Genomic DNA, 18,736 nt, shown 5'->3' on the forward strand with positions numbered 1-18,736 from the left:
TTGTTAAATTAGTTTCTGGAAATATGTCTGGGGTTTTTGGATTTTTTTGTGTTAAGTTCTTGTATTGTAACTAATTCAGTCATCTGCTGAAATCAAAGTTTCCAAAAATATTAGGCAAAGAATAAGCATGAGAATTAAAAGCTAAACTTGATTTGGAGAAAAACCTCCACTAAGTTATTGTGATGTACAAAGAAGTATCTTCTCAATCTGGATTGCAGTGTTTAATACACAATTTTAAAGCATATAGTAATAAAATGAAGGGGGAAAAAAAGCAAAGATCATCCAGTAGAGTAATTTATTCACATTGTTGTGTACATTGAGGGCCTACCTACAGAGCATTTTTAGGGAGAAATCCTAACCTTACTGAAAAAAACCCATAGTGTGACCTTAGATAATTTTCAGATTATTTTTCTTCCTGTTCTTAAAATGTAGTAATTTGTATCTTAAGTCATAAGCATAAATTTAATTGTATCAAAGAACATGCATATGTTTTTCAGTTAGGTTATTTTTACAAAACATATAGATATATTACAGCACCAAGTGATAAATGATTGTCATAGACAATCGGACATCTGGTGTTAATGCCGTTGTCTCAGTTTACAAAACACTGGTCAGTTATTTTACAAGTAAATGACAAGGGAAGAAAAAAAGTGCAATCTTCATAAAAACTGTATAGGAGCACATGCTATATTGTGATTCATAGGGATTTTCTGCACTTTAAAGACAGTGACTGAATCAGACTGAAAAAATGATGGTTTTTGTAAATGGTATTTCCCAAGAATAAATGCAAACTATTTAAATGCTATTTGTCCTATGTTAAACATAGTCATACAGGCTACTGGAAAAAATTCTCAAATAAGTGTAAAAAGTTGTTTAGGAGACTATGGGGGAAAACAATGTATTCCCTAACTATTGGATTGGGCTAATTACAAAACAGTATTTTTTTATGTACATAAAGGGCACACATGACACAGAAAGATAAATAGTTCTAGATCTATCTAAGTGTTTTATATTAATGTTTAAAGTTCAGTGGTGAGGCAAAATGCATATTCCTAAAACTATTTTAGGTTTTTTTTTCACAGTTCCAGTTATTTACTAACACGTACATAACATAAATGATAGTAAAACAGAGTCCTTAAGTTGTCTGATGGTTTCTTGGATGTTCTTTTTATTGAGTCATTTGGCCAAATCACTGCTATATCAGGTTGATGCTTTAGACTTCGTATCTGATTGAATAATATGAGCTTTAGCTGATCAAGGCGATTGCAATTCAGAACCTGTACTGAATTGACCCCTTCAGAACACTAGTGCATGTTTCTGGGCTTGAAAAAATGAGACAAGATGCTTGGTAAAATAAGTCTTTGAAGACTATACAATACATAATTCACATAATGACAAAGTATTTAGAAATCTGCTGGTCGAATCATCATAGTGGTAGCTTTGAGAGAATATCCCGAGCCCTTCCAGTAGTACCACTTGATCCCATTGAACTTGTTGTTGTTCTGTCGTAATGGATAGTACATTCCATTGAGGTTAGAAGGACCACATGCGTCAAACCACCATCCTGCAAGACAGAAGACAAACATCAGCAGAAGTAATTCTCAAAATAGTATTTAAGGTCACTGTTGTCTGGAAATGAGAAAGAAATTTAAACCCATTTTTTTGTTCTTATGATTTGGAAGTGTTGGTATAAAGTACTTGCCCCAAACTCAGGAACAAAATGTATTTGTGTATCAACTACATATTATTGAATCTTACACAATATACTGTATTTGAAATTGAGAACAGAAAGTGTTTAATCAATTTATTATCCACATCAAATATTTCTGACAGTCTGAGGGCAGAGCACAACCTGAGCTATAATGATATTGAGTTGCCTTTGGTTTTATCTACTCTTTGGTAAGCTCCTGTTCTTCACAGATTTAAACTCCTTTCTTAATTCTTTCTAGAGGAATTATTTAGTTCTCTGGCCAGGTCAGTTCAAAACCTTCTGGAACTCTGTAATAAGGAAAAGGAGAAAAAACAGCCCAAATGTACTTTGTATCTGTATAGTCCTGACTCATTAGTGGATCATAAGAAAAAAATTATTTTTACTAATAAAACAATATTTTTATATTTCTGTTATGGTGACGATAGTGTGTGTGTTCTGTTTTGCAGGGCAGTATTCCAACTATCCTTTTGGATAAACTGAAGCTGTCTTTTTCCTTGCAGCTTGTGTTATAGAAAAATTAACAATTGCTTAAAAGATAACAGGAAGAGAAGCCAAATTTACAAAGCACTTGTTTACATTTCAGAACGTGGATGGAATTGTGGATTAACAAATTATATAGAATTATTTGTGGAGTTGAAGATAAAAATACCACCTATAACTCAAACATAATGTGTGAACAATCATTAGAAAAATGTAGATATATCTGTGGTATATCTTTACCGCTTCATAACTATGTTGAAATAAGGAATTACATTCTTGTACTCTTCTGTGGCACTTGCAGCAAACGGCAGCTCTTGCAGGTTTTTCTTCATGGGTAGTTAGGGAAAGGACTTATGTCTAAAGAATCAGGGTCTATTTCACTGACAAGCTGAAAAAGGTTTTTTGCAAGGAGTTGTGTTTTGATCTCTGAATGTATCTCATTCCTTGGAAGAGGAATCTGCTGTGTCTCTGATTAGTTCCACAATTACAGACTTTCTTGTACCCCAACTTCAGGGACTTATTTTCCCTCCAGTTTTAGCTTCTTTTGTTTTATTTTAACTAACTTTTGTCAAATGGTAAAATACTTCATCTGGAGTCACCACCACATTATTTCTATCCATGAGTTTTGAACTTTTTTAATAATCAAAATTTACTAAGTCAAAATTATCTCTATTTATCTCGTAGACAATTTCAGTGCCAATAAAAATAGGAAGACTGAGAAACATAAAAACATTCGTACCTCCTGTTAGCATTTGTGAACATTTGCAAATACATTTGTCATTGTCTGCATCCTTTGTGCTAAAATCATTTCCTGGTTGGCTTATACTACTTATTTTGCCTGCTGTCCCAGTAAGTCCTTTAAGGTAAATCCTGTAGAAGTGAAAAATGGAAAAACAATTATTATGTGGAAGTTGATGGTAGTTGTCTGCAAAATAATGATGGAATAATTTGCAATAAATATCCTGTTCCAATAGTTTAATTCTCTTCTGGCCAATGTACTGCTGTAGGCTGTTTTTCAGGCAATGTTTTTGTACTAACAGAAATGGTCAGCACAATATTCTAATGAACATGTGTTTGTTCATGTCAGATTAGAGGAAAATGAGACAAGTAGATAGTAACTTCTAGGATTTTTCATATAGATATTAATACTAAAAATGTGTTGTACTTCAATGCAACAGTGCATGCAATTATTTTTATTATGTTCAAAAGTTTAAAGCAAAACCCATTTGATTCCTGTCTTGCTTTTAATACAACACAGCAATTTAGCATTACAGCCCCTCATATATGAAATAACAGCCTTACTTAGGAGTATTAATTATGAGCTAGTAAATGATATTTTAGAAGTTTCTCAGCATTTTCCTTTCCATTGTCCTAATTAATCATCTATTCACATTTTTCATAAATTTGAGTGTTAGCTCATCACAGGTGTTTCAGTTTACTTCAGTGTCCTGGCAGGAGAAGCTTTCAGTGAGGCTGCTGCTGTTGGGATCTACCTGCACGGGTGCCAGTGCAGCCTCTTCTCCCACAGAATCTGTTTGGTGATTGCATTTCTCTGTCAAATAGCTCATGCTTCTCAGAGGCATTCTATTTGTTTAAAGAGGAGATCTGACTCTCTGAGGAGAATTAACTAGTCCCCCAATCAGTCTTCATCATCAAATTGTCTTTGGTAGTTTAACATTATTTTAACCTATTTTATATTCCCTATTTTAAAATATAATTAATTTATTAATTATTATTAATTTAGATTTCAAAGGATCAGTTCATTACAGATTTTCTTTAAAATATCTTTTTAAAAAATCGCAGTTTTAAAGATGAGTTCAAAATTATGTAATCCAATTTCTAACATAAATTACATTAAAGGTTCCAAGTATAATGTATTCAAATATCATCTGAAGTCCAAATTATTTACTTATTATTAAAAATAAATTTTAAAGGTACCGTTTAATATAGTCCAAATTATTTACTTATTATTAATAATAAATTTTTCATTTAACAGAAGATGAGAGGCAGTGGATGGAAATTGAAAAGAGATGTTCTAACTGGATATCAGAAAAACTTTCTACTATGAGGAAAGACAAGTAGGTTGTGCCATCTCCACCTCTGGAGGTTTTCAAGACCCAAATGAAAAACCCTGAGCAACCTGGTTTGACTTCATAGCTTTGAGATCAGGAAGTTTGATTCAAACAAAGTCCATTCTGATCTCAGTTTAATATGAAGAAATTTCAGTTTTATGGGCCAACTCATAATCTTTCCAGCATTCAGAATGTGTTAATCTTTTTAATGTAATGGATCACAGAATCATAGAATTGTTTGAGTTGGAAGAGACCTTAAAGATCATCTAGATCCAACCCTTTTGCCATGGACAGGGGCACCTTCCACTAGATCAGGTTGCTTAAAGCCCCGTTCAGCCTGGCGTTGAACACAGCCAGAGTTGGGGCAGGGAAGATGTTCTTAACTGAATACTTTCTTTGAGTTTTTTTCTTTTTCATAATGTTAAATATATTGTTTAAATCACTCCATTTTATGATTAATTCCTTGTTTGGGTGCATAATTGCTTTTACCATCTTAGTTTTCAGTAATTATCTTTTAATATTGCAGATAGACAAGGGTAATCACCCATTTTGCAAAAGTTGACTTACTAAGTATCTTAAAGCATTACTTTAAAAAAATCTCTGCTGTAGATTCTGACTGTTTCCAGATGAAAAAATATTTACTTTGGAGTTGAGACAACTAAATACTACCAAGGCATTAAGATCTAACATTTTGTGGGGAGTAGATGCTGATAGTTTTGAATTGCTTTGTTTACATGTAAGACCTGAGTTGAAATAACAGCATCACTTCTCTCAGGTGTCAGGTTGACTTTATTTACAACAAATATTTGCTAGAAATCTTGGAGAAATTCACCTAAATGTAGACAATTTTTCTGTCCAATCACCCAGTTTCATGAATCTATAAGACTCTTACAAAGAAACATTTCATGGACCATGTAGTAGGAAAGAATCTGTTATACTGAAAAGTCTTTAGTTTCTTCTATAATAAATCAAACTATTTATTGCATTTACAGAGAGTCTGGTGAATGAACTATGAACTGCCCATATATTTCAGCTATGGCTGATACTATATCAAAATGTGTAATACTATGATACTATTTAAAGTGTATAATAGTATGATAATATTTATATAAAATATTTATTTAAAATTTGTATTGTTTCTTATTTTAATCATAAATTAAGAAGAAGTTGTGAACATTTACATTTTACAGGATTAGAGTATAAATAATAGGTCCATTTAAATTTGGTGTTTAAATTGACAAGTTGGGGGTGGGTGGAATGCACATTTGTTCTATTTTCACAGGTAGGAGATTTACTGAGAATCTGAGCTAGTGGTTCATGGAAGGATAAGGCCACATCACCTCAGGGTGCTCTTTATGACAACAGAACAGTTCCTAGAAGTTCCTAGGACACAAGGAATGTGTCCATCTTCCAGAAATGTATTTATTTCAGGGAATCAGGATTTGAAAGCAACTGCAGAGAGGTTCTTATTGTCCTAATGACTGTGCACTGTCACCCACTATACTGGCACATATATCTTATTTTTTCCCATACAATCTCATCATCTTTGCATTTTGTGTGTTATGCTCACCCAGGATGCACTAGTAAAATACACATTTTCTTCTCTGGAAGAAGAATTTTTTATTTTTTTTTTAGGCAAGAGATGAAAAATGGAGAAAACGTTATTTTCTGAGTGAACTGGAAAATAGTCATGATTTGTATGAAATAAGGCCATGCATCTACAAGTTTAGAAAGATTACTATCAAAACTTTTTTTTTTTAAATTAGATCTGATTTTTCTGCTTACCTGTATTTTTGTTCTTCACTTGCTAGAGAGAAGTGGTCATATAATGAATATGCCTCATTTCCTTCCCAGTCTTTCAGTTGTATTTTAAGAACATAACGCTTCTGATTAGTCAGTTGAGAAACAAACTCATTTCCCAGCCAGTACTCCCCAGCAGGATCACCAAATCCCTGTAATTCAAGTTGTATATTTAAATAGCTTTCTTTGGGTGGGTTTTTTTCCTTTGAGTTTGAAAGGATCACTTTATCAGTTTTTAAATTAAATAGTTTTCAGCCTGTCAACTAACAATTTTACTCTATCCATGGGGGTTATTGATCTGTAATGTTTCAAAAAGTTGATTTCAGCAAGGACAAGCTCAGGAATCTGAAGCAGTGAATCAATATTACTTAGTAGACTTGGAGCATTTCCTACTGTTGCCACTAGAAACACAAATATAAATAACTCAAAAAATGTAGACATACCATGGAACAGTTGATTAAAAAAAAGTAAGGTTTCACTTTAAAAACAAACATCACACTTGCACGTCTGCTTAGGCAAACAACTTACACTACTCTGACATTTTCAAAATGAGCATCTGAGGGCAAAGACAACTTTTTAAAGTTGTTTACATTCTAAGGATGCTATTAATATAACTTTAGCATATTAGATTTCAAATAATAATAAAAGCTGATATTAAGGCTTCAGAGAACACTGTTTACCATCTTGTACTCCTTCCACGTCCGGTGGAAGTCCACACTGCCATCTTCTCGTTTCTGAATAACTGTCCAGCCTCCTCCACCAGTTTCCATGTCACAGTAGGCCTACCAGAGCAAGCATGTAACAGCCTAAGTGCATGCAGTCACAGCAAAACAAAACCAGAAATCATGTAATTTGCATCATTCTATATAGTGGCAAGCTGTATGCAAAATATGAGTTAACCTAAAAATGTAAGTTTTTATAGTTTTCACACACATCAGTTGTGGATGTCTGCTAATAAATGTGATTCCTCAGTATATATCACACTTAACAGAATACCTTAACACCTTTCACTTCTCCATCTTTTTTTTGTGAGAGATCCATTCAAATTTCCCATGACTTGTCAGAGTATAGATACTGCTAAATTCAGGCAATAACCAATTGAAATATATTTTTATCGTCAAAGTCATTGTTTAGTGCCTTTGCAAATGGTTTGATCCCAAAATTAAATCTAAGTGTATTAGATTATTAGATATGAAAGTTATGTCTTAAACCCATGTTATTATACAGACTGCAACGAACATCTTCTATGCTTGAAGAAAAAGTAACAGCTACAAGATGTTTCCAAATATTCATAAATCACCTTTGAATTTAAAAGTTATTGCTAAAAATTTGAAAAGGTTGACATGTAATAAGCATTTCACTGAACTCAGTTATAGAATACCTAATAAGTGCATCCCCCTGTGATGGATAAGGGATTACTTTGTAAAGTATGTCTTGTGAATGGAATTTAATTGAAAGCAGCAACCTCAATTTATTTATACTGATGTATGCAATTCCTTACACCTCTAAATTTGTTTTTTGTTTTACTAACATCTGTATTTAATGACTGTTAAAAATTTTATAATAGTGTAGAAATTAATTTAGTTAAAATAAAAATTCCCCTAAAAGAAAAGGTTGAAAGATAAGGTATTGTAAGAGAAGATCAATCTGTTTTAGAAGGCTAACTCATGATGTGTAATGTATGCGTGAAAACTAATTTCCACAGAGGGCTATGAGGAGAGATACTAGGAATGGGCTAAAGCAGATGCAAATACTTATTTTAAGCATCAATACAAGTTTAAAAGCTGATTTAACAATGATCAAATATTACTGGTTGTAGATAAAGTTGTTGAATCTGAAGCTTCACCCTGCTTAAAAGAACAGTATAAGCAGCCAGATGGAACTGTTTCACCCTTCTCTGAAATATGTAGTTTCAGTGGGAGGCCATGTATTAATTCATTTGAGACATGGGTTCAGTCTGATATTGCTATTGTAGATGTTAATTGATGTTTTTGAATGTTATGTGCAATTTCCTTTATACCTATCATCTAAATTTTAATTTAGCTGGAATTAATACTTTGAAAAAATCAATGCCTTTAAGTAGCACTTCATTTTGTTCTAATGAGATTAAAATATAAATAATGAAAGACTGTGAATGTCTATCATAAAATATTCCTATTACAGGCAGTACCCATTTTTTAAGTGAATGGTAAGACAACTAGCTTTAATAGACAGTACAGATTCTTTGAGATAAATACTGGGGTACTGCAAATTAGTTCCCAAAGGAAGAAGCTATTCACTAAGAATAGAAAAATGTAATGAGAAATTGAAGAAGAGATGATCATAAAAGCTTCATGTAGATTTTTCTTATCAGTATTAAATTTTACATAAATTTAGAAGTATAATTTTTCCTCACCAAAAAAATTTCACGTCAATCAACTCTTTCTCTTAACATCCATTACTAGCATAGAATTTTTCTGACCTTTCAACCTCTTCTAGGTTTTATATTCAAAAGAAAGATATGTAACATTTCATAAAACAAGTAAAAATAGATACCAAGATTAGACAGGCAGCAGGGAGTCTTCAAACAGATGCCAAAAAGAATAAAGAGATTACCCTCTCAAGTTACAACAAATTGGAACAGGGAGTATTTGATGTATCTTGTGAACTGCTTCAGTACTTACACTTCTAGCAGCTGTAGCACTGTAAGAGGGTCTTTAGGGTGTAAGTGTCTGCAGAACCTACTTTGTGAATGATAATGCTCAGGCTGAGTTATCAGGATGAAGAGCCACTGCAATTTTTATAGCAAAGCAAGGGCAGTCACTGCATCTTTGCAATGACCATTTGCATCACTTCCAGCTGTTGTCTGAACACTTTTCAGTCATTATGTCCAATGATTTTTGTACTCTTCTATCTCTATCTCCTAGAGATGTGAGTAGAAAAGAACTACGGTCTAACTGGTTCATAAGGTTGCTGTAAGCATAAAACTATTGACTTTTCATAGTTTTGCCCCTGCCATTTTTCCTTGTGTCAGCAGTCTTTTGCTGTTTTCCTCAGTGTTTTGAAAAGGACTTAGCTTTTGTCCTGGTGCAGAACAGGAAAGTTTGAAAATATTAATGGAATTAAATAATTGTTTTCCTCTCAATTGTCATATGCAATTCCTTATTTTTGGATTATGATGGAAGACAAATTAGTAACGTGGGATCAGTTACAGATTACACAGAAGTTGTTTGTAAGCCTGTTGGGAGGTCAGAAGGTGTTACAAGAGGAAAAGACAAAAACATAAACAGCAGTGCAGCACTTTTGGCAAATAAAAAAGGTCACTCTGTTTCCTGGTCTGAGTAGCTATCCACATCATAAATAGTTATGGTGTAACATGTTGATTGTTCCTAACCTTCACTTCCCTTGACAACTCCTCTTATGCATTTACATTTGAGTAAAAAATCAGCATCAGGTTAAAACTTTTTAGTCTTTTATTTTCAATGTCAAAGGGTAAGTAAAACCTTCTCTGTCTTTTTCTATCTGAAATGGATGGAATAAGATTTTAATTCTTTAATATTATTAAATGACTGATTTAATACTAAGTGAAATTATTACATTTTAACAACATTGTTATTTTTTTAACCTAGTAAATTACCAAAATGGGTATTTGCATTATTTTAAGCCTCCATGTTCAAATGTAAAGCATTTAATATTTTATAGACTAGGAAAGTTGTACATCTGTACTTTTGAAAATGCAGTGTTAAAGTTTATGACAAATTTTTATTCTGTAATATGTCATGCACTTGCTTTTAGAAAATATGCATGCTCTGTATATATATATTTGACAGTGAAATTAAAACCAAAGATAAAAGCTTGAGACAAGTAATAGTAAGAGATCCAAGGAATGTAAACCTCTCTGAGTTGTCTAACAAAGACTGCTGCATTCTATTACATGCAGTAGCTTTCATCTCCCTTAGCTTTTAAAATTGTGATTGTAGATATCTATGCTATTTAAATATCATTCAACTTCATGTATAATAAAACACTTATTGCATCTTATGTAACTCATTTTCTTGTGAAATGGGTGTATTTAGACTAGATTACTCTAAAGGAAAAACCAACTTTTTTTTTTTTTATCCCCAGGAGAATCAGACTGCAAATAATTTCTCTAGATTATATCTATAAAAAAATTACAGGCTCTATCTATTGTATTTTATAGGTCCCAAACAAGTTGATTATTTCCTTTAGCTGAGAGCTTTTTAAGTGTAAAGATCACAGTCCAGCTTGGGCTAAATGAAGTTCTGGCACTTCAAAGGCTAGTCACTGATGAACTTCATTTCTAAATCTTTGCTTGGGAATAAAAATGCTTTCTCTGTCAGAGCTTTACCAATTCCTTTTCCACATTGCACCTCTTTTTCCACTGCTTTTTTACATTTTTTGTTAATTTTTTTATGCAATAAAGTAGAGCCTTAGGAATTCTGTAAATATTTCGTATTTTGTGTGTAGGAAATAGCTACAGTAGAATTTAGAAAAAAAAAATCTTAAAATTATTTAGTGTTTGTCTTAGAAATATATTAAGCATTGCTTTATATTAATATAATATATGAATATGTCCCTTAGCCTCCTTAGCCTGCTGTGCCTTCATCATGTGAGCCCCACTTCTCTAAATGCTTACTCCAGGTTTTTGGTTCTTTGTCCTCACAATTCACCTGGGACTTTTCTCCCTTTCAGATTCTATTGGTTGTTTCAACTGAATTATACTGTCTGAAGCTTTATCATTTTATTTACTTCAGTAGATGGAGCATCTCTGTCAGGCATCCAGTGTATCATCCACTGAGTGCCATTTTTAGCTCAAGGTCTTTTCTACAGAGGTATGGCATACTGCTTTAACTTAAATTGACATTGAAGTTCATTTCAGTTAAACCCATAGGGGAAAAAATATCCATAGAGGAATTTAAACTGATCTAGTGAAACCCCTGCAAACTCACCTTTTATATTAATCAGTAGCAGTATTTTCCAGAGCAATATTTTCCAGAAATTTTCCTCTCTGTTAGTGTCTAATTATTAATCAAGTTGTTACACAAATGTCCTTAAAACTCTATGAAACCCATATATGAGTCCAGAACTACTAGATTGCTTTCATGAGTATAAATCCATAAGTAATCTTCCATGCCTCTGACTTTACCTTCTTTTGCCACCTGAAGAGCCTTGGGCTTATGAAGGAACTAAGAACTTAGAGGAGACAGGAGTCTGCTGATCATGCAGAGCAACTCTGTTGGAGTTACAGATTTTAAAAAGAAATTACAGCACCTTATTGATTTAATTACATTAATTATGTGGGAAAAAGAATTAAATTCTGGCATGATGAGGCAAACAACAAAATGTTATTCATTTCAACTAAGCCAAGATTTCACCTGAAGGACATTTTTCTTCCTGTGAGATGCTCAGATCTAGGAGTTATTAAATGCTTATTTAAAAAAACTTGGTAAGTAGTAAACTTCACTATTAACTAGCCTTTAAAATAGCATATTTGCCAGATCAAATAACATTTACCATGCAGTATGCCTAGGTAGCTCTTTATTAGTTACCCTACCTTCTTCTCTTGTGCAGTGTTTGAAACTGTTAAAGTGTAGATTCCACTTGTTGTCAGTCCAGATTTGAAAGCTTCAGCACAGTCTTTGAAGCTGATTTGCTCCTCTTTGGCTATGAAGTTGTTCTTAGCTGTTAAAAATACAACAGAAATTGAAGGCATTAATAGGAGATGAATAATAATCTAAGACTCAATTTATGGTATAATTGGCTTAAAGCAGTCCCAATATGTCTGGTCCTGAAAGAAATGTCAGAGCAAGGTACTTATGTGTGTTGTTACTTTGTACCATTTAAATACATTATTCTGATAGGACTGTGGTTGTTTGATAGGTTGAAAAGTGCCAACACTTATCAATATGTTGAATGAGAAAACTCAAGGAATTGGATGTCATTCAGTTGAACCATTTCTGCTTCCACTCATTACCATGCCTGGACTCCTACATGCATTACAACCTATGCATGCATTAACTACTATATACATACCTAAGTAGCAAATTATTATGTTAATAATGACTTTTAGCCAGTACTCTTATATTATGAAATAAGTTATGAAACCTTGTATAATGCACCAAACTGGTGGAACTATCCTTAAGAAGTTTTAAGCTTTTTTTTTGCCCCTGTGCTGAGCAGGAACAACGTTGTATGTACCAAGCTAAAGCTTGGTAGCTCAGCCCAACTCACTAAAAAGACATATCTTCTGGAATTCATTTGTGTAAAAAATACATTTTCATATGTCTAAGCCTTCTTATTCAACAGAACAATCTAAGGCTCATCTTTTTGTTCAGTTCTTTATTAACTATGGAGGTTGGAATTTCCTGGCATCTCGCCGGCTGACTAATATTTCATATTTGACCCTTTTGGGGTTGGTTCTGTGTATTTTCCCTTTTAATTTAATCTAACAATCACAGTCAGTTACTACAAAGGTTTAGGTGCCACATAAATACGTGCTTATATTACAGTTGGTTATTATGTTCTTTTTAGCTTGCTTCTTCATTATTTACCTGTTTAAGTGCTTTGCCTTAAATAGAAAAATAACACATTCAGTGTTTTAATTGCTTTTCCACACTCTATTGTTTGCATACTGTCTTAGAAGCTTTCCCTGCTAATTTTGTCTTTTTGGCAAACACTCATTATTTTTTCCACTCTGGGTTTAATGGTGCTGTAGCCAACATGGCTTTGACTTGTTTACTTATTTGTGCACTAGCATAGCAGATAACATCAGGAGGAACATGTACAGCCTTGGTATTTAAGGGAATAGCGTCAGTTATTAGGACAAAAAAACTTGGAATTTACTTTGTTTAGAAAAACCTACAACCTATGTTATGATAACAACATGTAGGACAATACTAAAAGCAAGGACTTCCAAACACCCTTTTTCTTTTCTGTGATCCACCTACACTAATGTATCATAGACCACCTATACTGTCTTTCAAGTTCTAATGACAACTTTTAACATTTTTTCCCAGTATTTGATTTTAAATCCTGTCTTTAGGGGTTCTGTATGCTTTTGTATTTTCAGACCTGAGAACTTTACAGGCAACTGTGCCAGATTCTACAGTATTTTAGAAGAGCTTCTTAATCTGTCCAATTTCAATCAGACATGAAATTCAAGGCAGGGAATGTTTAAATCCTGTGTAGCCAAAACTTTCAGTTTATGGTTTGTGGGTTTTCTTATGGAGCACGTGAATCTGCATAAATCTGGATGCTATGCTTGGTGGCTATGATTTGTTGCAGGATTGTCAGGCATTTAGGGGTGGGATTATTGCCTATGAAGTTTGCTAGACTGAAGGATTTTTAGGATGACCAAGGATACCCTGGTGAAGGACTTGTGAGAGTATTTGTGGCACTGGCCTGGTGATTTCTGGTTTTGGGGGCTAAAAACTATGCCTGTGCTTATTCCTTTGCCTTTGGTAGCCACTATAATTTGTCCTTTCTTTGATAAACTCCATGTGCATAAAGCAATGTGAGGTGGCAGAAACAATCTCTGTAAGCCAAGAAGAAAAGCTGCAGGCCTACAATATGCAGTGTCACCTAAATATATGGTCAAGGGAGTGTATACTGCCTCACATGTGAATGCCACGTGAGATGAATGGTACTTGGCATCTCTGTATTTTGTTGAACCACTGGAGAATTGGTTAAGAAGATAAACCAGAGAAGATAAACAAAATGTTGAAAAGAAATCACATAAATGTGGTTGTTTCTCCCACCCCCTAAAAAGTAGGTTAATTAACTCAGATGCAGTATTTAAGGCAAAAAATACAGGCTTTTTTTGAAGCAGAACTGTGTTAGAACTAGTTGTAAGACTACAGGTACCAATATACACAAATTAAGAAATAGCACTGAAATTGTATAAGCATGTCTGCGTTAACTTACAGTTTGGTGTTGATATCATAGTAAGCAAGCTATGAACCGTCTCCATCAGATCATGTTGCTGCTTTTGCAGAACTGAGTTGTTTACTGTAGCTGTAACTAACTGTTTTTCTAGTTCTTCTATAATAGAATTCTGTCTGGCTACTAGGACTTGAAGCTGATCTTTTTCATCTTTTATTGACTTCAGCTGAAGCATGTGCTTGTCTTCCATCTCAAGAACTCTTTTTTCTAAAAAGCTAAATAAAAGATTACAATTAGGCTCTCCAGAAACAATTTTGAGCTGATGTCAAGAGAATCAAGCATATTGTATAAGTTTCTTTCTTCATAAACACTCAACTTCATTCTCTGATGCTATGCAAGCAGTAGACAACTAAATGAAAGATTAGTTTGATACATATGCTTTAATTTATTATATAAGTGCACTAATAAACAACATTATCTACTATGGTGTGTATTGCAGGCTTTAAAATTGTAATAATAGCATGTTTGATAATTCAACATTCTGAAAGGAAAGATAAAGTGACTCAGTTTTCATGGGTTTATCCTATTAAAAGATGAAACTTATTTAAAGATGTCATTCTGAACATTTCACATATCTTATAACAAAATACATACTTAACAGGGAAACATGCAAAAAGTTACTTGAAGATGGGTTAGCCTTCTCCAGTTTTGGAGCTATTAGAGAACTGGCTGGGAACATTATTTCACTGCTAATTGTTCTGATACACAGTCTGAGAAAGCTGATACTAAAAGATGCAAAACCAGAAGAGAGAAGTTCATGTAAATTCCACTGCTGTTACTGAAACAAAAAATCCTGAACCTTTTATATAATTAGGTTTCAAGCAGATTAGTTCAATGCAGATTGTATTTTGTTAGGTGAGAAACAATGCTTTTGTGCTTTATGTGGATGTTACAAGGGCAGTCTAAAGTCTGCTGAGTTCGACACCAAAAAACGTGACGTTTTAAAAATTAGTATTTCCTTTGCTTTCCATTTGATAAGGATGCTTGTTTTTCTTAAGTTGGTAGATAAAACCTTTAGGGAACATATATAAATGTAGTAGAGTAATGAACAAAAATGTCAAAACATGTCTCCTGGGTTTCTTAAGCTAATTCTTTCAAAGAAAAAGCACTTTGCACATATGGTTCTCATTGAAGAACATTGCTTTGAAGGAGAAAACTTACTGTTATTGTTGCTTTTAGATTCCTCTGTAAACTATTTATTGCCAAAAGTAAAATAAGGCCGTGGTGATATGGAAATGAAACTAGCTGAAGAAAGGTATGAGCCTTTGGACCACAGCCAAGTACAGAAAAGGACAGGAGGAATAGCTGGCTACTGGTCAGTTTCAAAACATTGACTCTTAAGGAGCATTGAATATGATTAGTGCTTTATTTTTCTCACTACATTAGATAAATATTGTAGCAATGACCTGGTTAGTCATTAGGATAGCTGTGTACTACATGGAAATATAATTTTGGAGATGTGGTTACACTCAATTAGTTTGAAGGCTAAGTCTAAAGAATATAAAAGAGGTACAACTTAAGTTTTGTTTCATTTTAGCCCTAAGTTCCTCATATAAATGAGAACTTTAGATCATGAAGAACAATATATAAAAAGAGTACAAGAATAAGCCTGCATGGATCTCCTAGGCTTTAAGGAATACATGACCTTGGTAATGAGTGTAGGTAACATTTTGTCATCAGTTTGGAGAGCTTGTTTACAAACTGTTATTTTCCTACTTGAGTATGTTTGTTTCTAAAACTATTAGAAGGCTACTTCATGGAATAGCATTTTATTGGGCTGTGCAAACTTACCTGTTTTTTTCTTGTAATTTAGTTATCTCATTGGTCTGATCTGAAATCTGTCTTTCTAGTTTGTTTGTTGAAAGAGAGTGTTCCAAAAGCTGAAGTTCAAGTCGGGTTGTCTGGTTTAATACCTAAAAAAAAAAAAATAATAATAAAAAGAATACTTCTTTTAAAATATATTTCTTTTAAATAAATTGTAATTTTGTTGTGAAATCATGCAAATGTCTATGTACATCTAGAATTAAAAAAATATTTTTCAACACCTAATTTAGGCACAAATGTTCATAGAATCAGAATGAAGAAGAATACACTGAGTTGCACTAATTTTGTTATTATACTATGGTATATAATTGGGAATATTTCAGTACTATGCTATGTTTCTGATGAGAGTTACTGTGTACTTTAGCTTTGTAGTTATACCTTCCCCTCTGTTAAATTCTTATTTCATTTCTGGAGCTACTATGGTTGTGGCTCAAAGAATCAGTTGAATTGTTTTCCCCATCTGGTGTTGAAAGTAAGTCTCTCACTCGCTGAAATCTTGGCACAGTCCTGAAATCACTTGCTTGTTCTCTCCTAGCTATTTTATTCAATCCCAAATTATATTTTGAAGTGTTTATCATGTGAACCACACTTTAGTCGATTCATTCTTGGCATTTTAGTATTACCTTTTTTACATGCTTTGTTTACAATTTATTTGTATCTTTAAATGAAGAAATTCAGATGCTAGGAAACACGTAAGATACTCTACGGTTTGTATTGCATTACTTTGAGGCAAGTTTTCTAGAAATATTTTCTAATTGTTTTAGAATAGCTTTTTTAATTCAACAGAATTTGGCTTTCCTTGGCAGGAAGAATTGATTACTCATGTCCTTTATGTTAAACAGTCATTCAGGACATGATTTCACACTTAAGTGTAATTGAAAACTATTGCCAAAAGTAAGTGTCCTTGAGAGAGCAATTGTTTGGTTAATTTCCTTGTGTTGCTAATTAAGCCTTTAACTCAGCCACCAGTAATTTCAAGCAGAGAAGGAAAGTTACAGTGATGATTTTGTTCCTCTAAGCAGAAAATAATTGAGTAATTTCCATAAAGACATTACTGTAAATTATTAAATACATTCTTTCAACATGTGCAAAATATTAGGCTCCTGAATAATACAATGGAAGTTGAACTCAGTATGCCTATGAGCTATGAATTATAAGTTTATCAAAGAATTCACAAAAGTCTTGATTTAATTTAATTCATTGGGTGAATTCTACAGAATGTCTAACAAGGATTTTTACCTTTTATATTATATGAAATATTATCTGTTACATGATATATCTATTATTTGTTTTGGCAATGATAGATCTGCATCTCCCCACCATGTCTGCAAAACTACAAATACATATCACTCTACATGAATTGGACTTGTCCTTCTACTTATATATGCATTCTGTTTAACAGAACATCTTATTGTACTTAATGCTTTTCAGTTAAAACCCATTTGTTTTTGTTTGAAGTTAACAAATGTTTAGTCGACAAGTTTACTTCTGCGTGAATATACTTTTCTAGCAGCCTCCTAATTTCTTTTTTCTAGATTAATCTTAGATTTGTTTATGGATCCCTTTGTTAACCATAATACAGTGCATTGTGCTGGAAATGAACTCTTATCCCACTTACAGTTATCTGTGAAAACATTAATTAAAAAGCATACTTCTCTTGAAAAGTTTAAAAAAATAAAAAAGGAAAGATTTGGTTTTAAAAAACAATTAAGCTGGTAAATGGAACATAGAGAGTTTGAAGAGACATGTTTAGTTATGATTAGTAATGAGAGGGCTGTATAAAGCACACTAGGACCCAACTGATGCCTGGATATAGCACAGTAGTTTTAAATACATTCTCTTTAAAGATTAATTTAGCAATTGTCTTTCTAGACTTACTTAAAATGCTACTGTAATGAAAATCACTCAAGTGACAGCACTGGGCTTGGGACTATTTATTACCAAATACTAATGTTTCCTTAAGTTGGGTAGAACTGTGGGTCATAACTATTGACTTCTAATTGTTGAACAAAAGTATGTAACAGTAAATTGTTAAATGTATAGCTGTAGTATTTGGGAAGCAGAAGCATTTTGAGGTTGAAATTCATTACTTACTTGTGCTTCAACATCTGTTAATTTGCGCGTCTGTTCAGCTGTTTGATTTAGCAAGTTTGTGCCTATTTCAATCATTACTGCAGTCTGGTTCTGCACTGCAGTTTGCTGGATCTCTACCATTTCTTTCTTCATACTGTCTTGGATGTAATTCTCAAGCTACATGGGAAAGGAAAGAGAGAAGATAGTTGCATTCTTTAAATGTTGGAAAGGGGGTAGTACAGCAAGCCTGCTGGCAGCCTTGCTAAACAAATTTGGTCCTTGTCCTTGTCTATTATGTATTTTTGTTAATTTCCCAACATTAAGCTCTGTGAGAGGAAGACCAAATGTGACAAGGAATGTGTGGCCACTCGTTTTCCAAAGGCAGGGACAGAGATTTGCAGGAGGTTGGTAGTAGGTACAGTGATGAAAGTGCTTGTGGGCACTTGGAAGCCTTTCTGCCCTAGTGCTCCCACCACTGTAACCATCAGAGAAGCTTCACCAGCTTTGGCAGCGATGGGAATTTTTTAGAAGATAAAAGTTTAGGAGTTTAGTCATCTTCCTGTATTTACACTTAACTATTTTTACAGCATTTTTCATCACATGACTAGAAGTCAGAGAAGAGGTCAGATGTCATTTAACACTGTTATGTGTGCATTTTTATCAGGGGATTTCAAATAAAGACACAAAACAGTAGAAAAACCTTTAAATACTTTAAATGTTTAATATTAAGGAAGGCATATTAAGGTTGTTTAAAATACTTGACTCTGAAATAATTGACTCTGAAGGTTTTTTTAATAGTCATTTTATAACAGAGTATCCTGCTGTCAAGGAAAGT

The 18,736-nt window shown here is 33.2% G+C and overlaps 1 protein-coding gene across 2 annotated transcripts in view; it reads right to left on the minus strand.

Annotated features, from left to right (window-relative positions):
- Window positions 1-281: 281 nt before the first annotated feature.
- The window catches only part of ANGPT2 (angiopoietin 2), a 40,842-nt gene continuing 22,387 nt past the window's right edge, over window positions 282-18,736 (minus strand). The window contains exons 2-9 of one of the 2 annotated variants that reach the window (XM_056488351.1): window positions 17,923-18,078; window positions 15,796-15,917; window positions 13,987-14,219; window positions 11,618-11,745; window positions 6,744-6,845; window positions 6,049-6,215; window positions 2,931-3,061; window positions 282-1,564 (exon numbers count right to left, since the gene is read on the minus strand). In XM_056488351.1, the coding sequence (XP_056344326.1) occupies window positions 1,404-1,564; window positions 2,931-3,061; window positions 6,049-6,215; window positions 6,744-6,845; window positions 11,618-11,745; window positions 13,987-14,219; window positions 15,796-15,917; window positions 17,923-18,078 (1,200 nt within the window). In that variant the 3' untranslated portion in view covers window positions 282-1,403. The remainder of the gene's footprint in view (window positions 1,565-2,930; window positions 3,062-6,048; window positions 6,216-6,743; window positions 6,846-11,617; window positions 11,746-13,986; window positions 14,220-15,795; window positions 15,918-17,922; window positions 18,079-18,736) is intronic. The other variant, XM_056488352.1, reaches the window with a different exon arrangement.

This window comes from Oenanthe melanoleuca, chromosome 3 (genome assembly GCF_029582105.1).
Source record: "Oenanthe melanoleuca isolate GR-GAL-2019-014 chromosome 3, OMel1.0, whole genome shotgun sequence".
Classification (NCBI taxonomy): Eukaryota; Metazoa; Chordata; class Aves; order Passeriformes; family Muscicapidae; genus Oenanthe; species Oenanthe melanoleuca.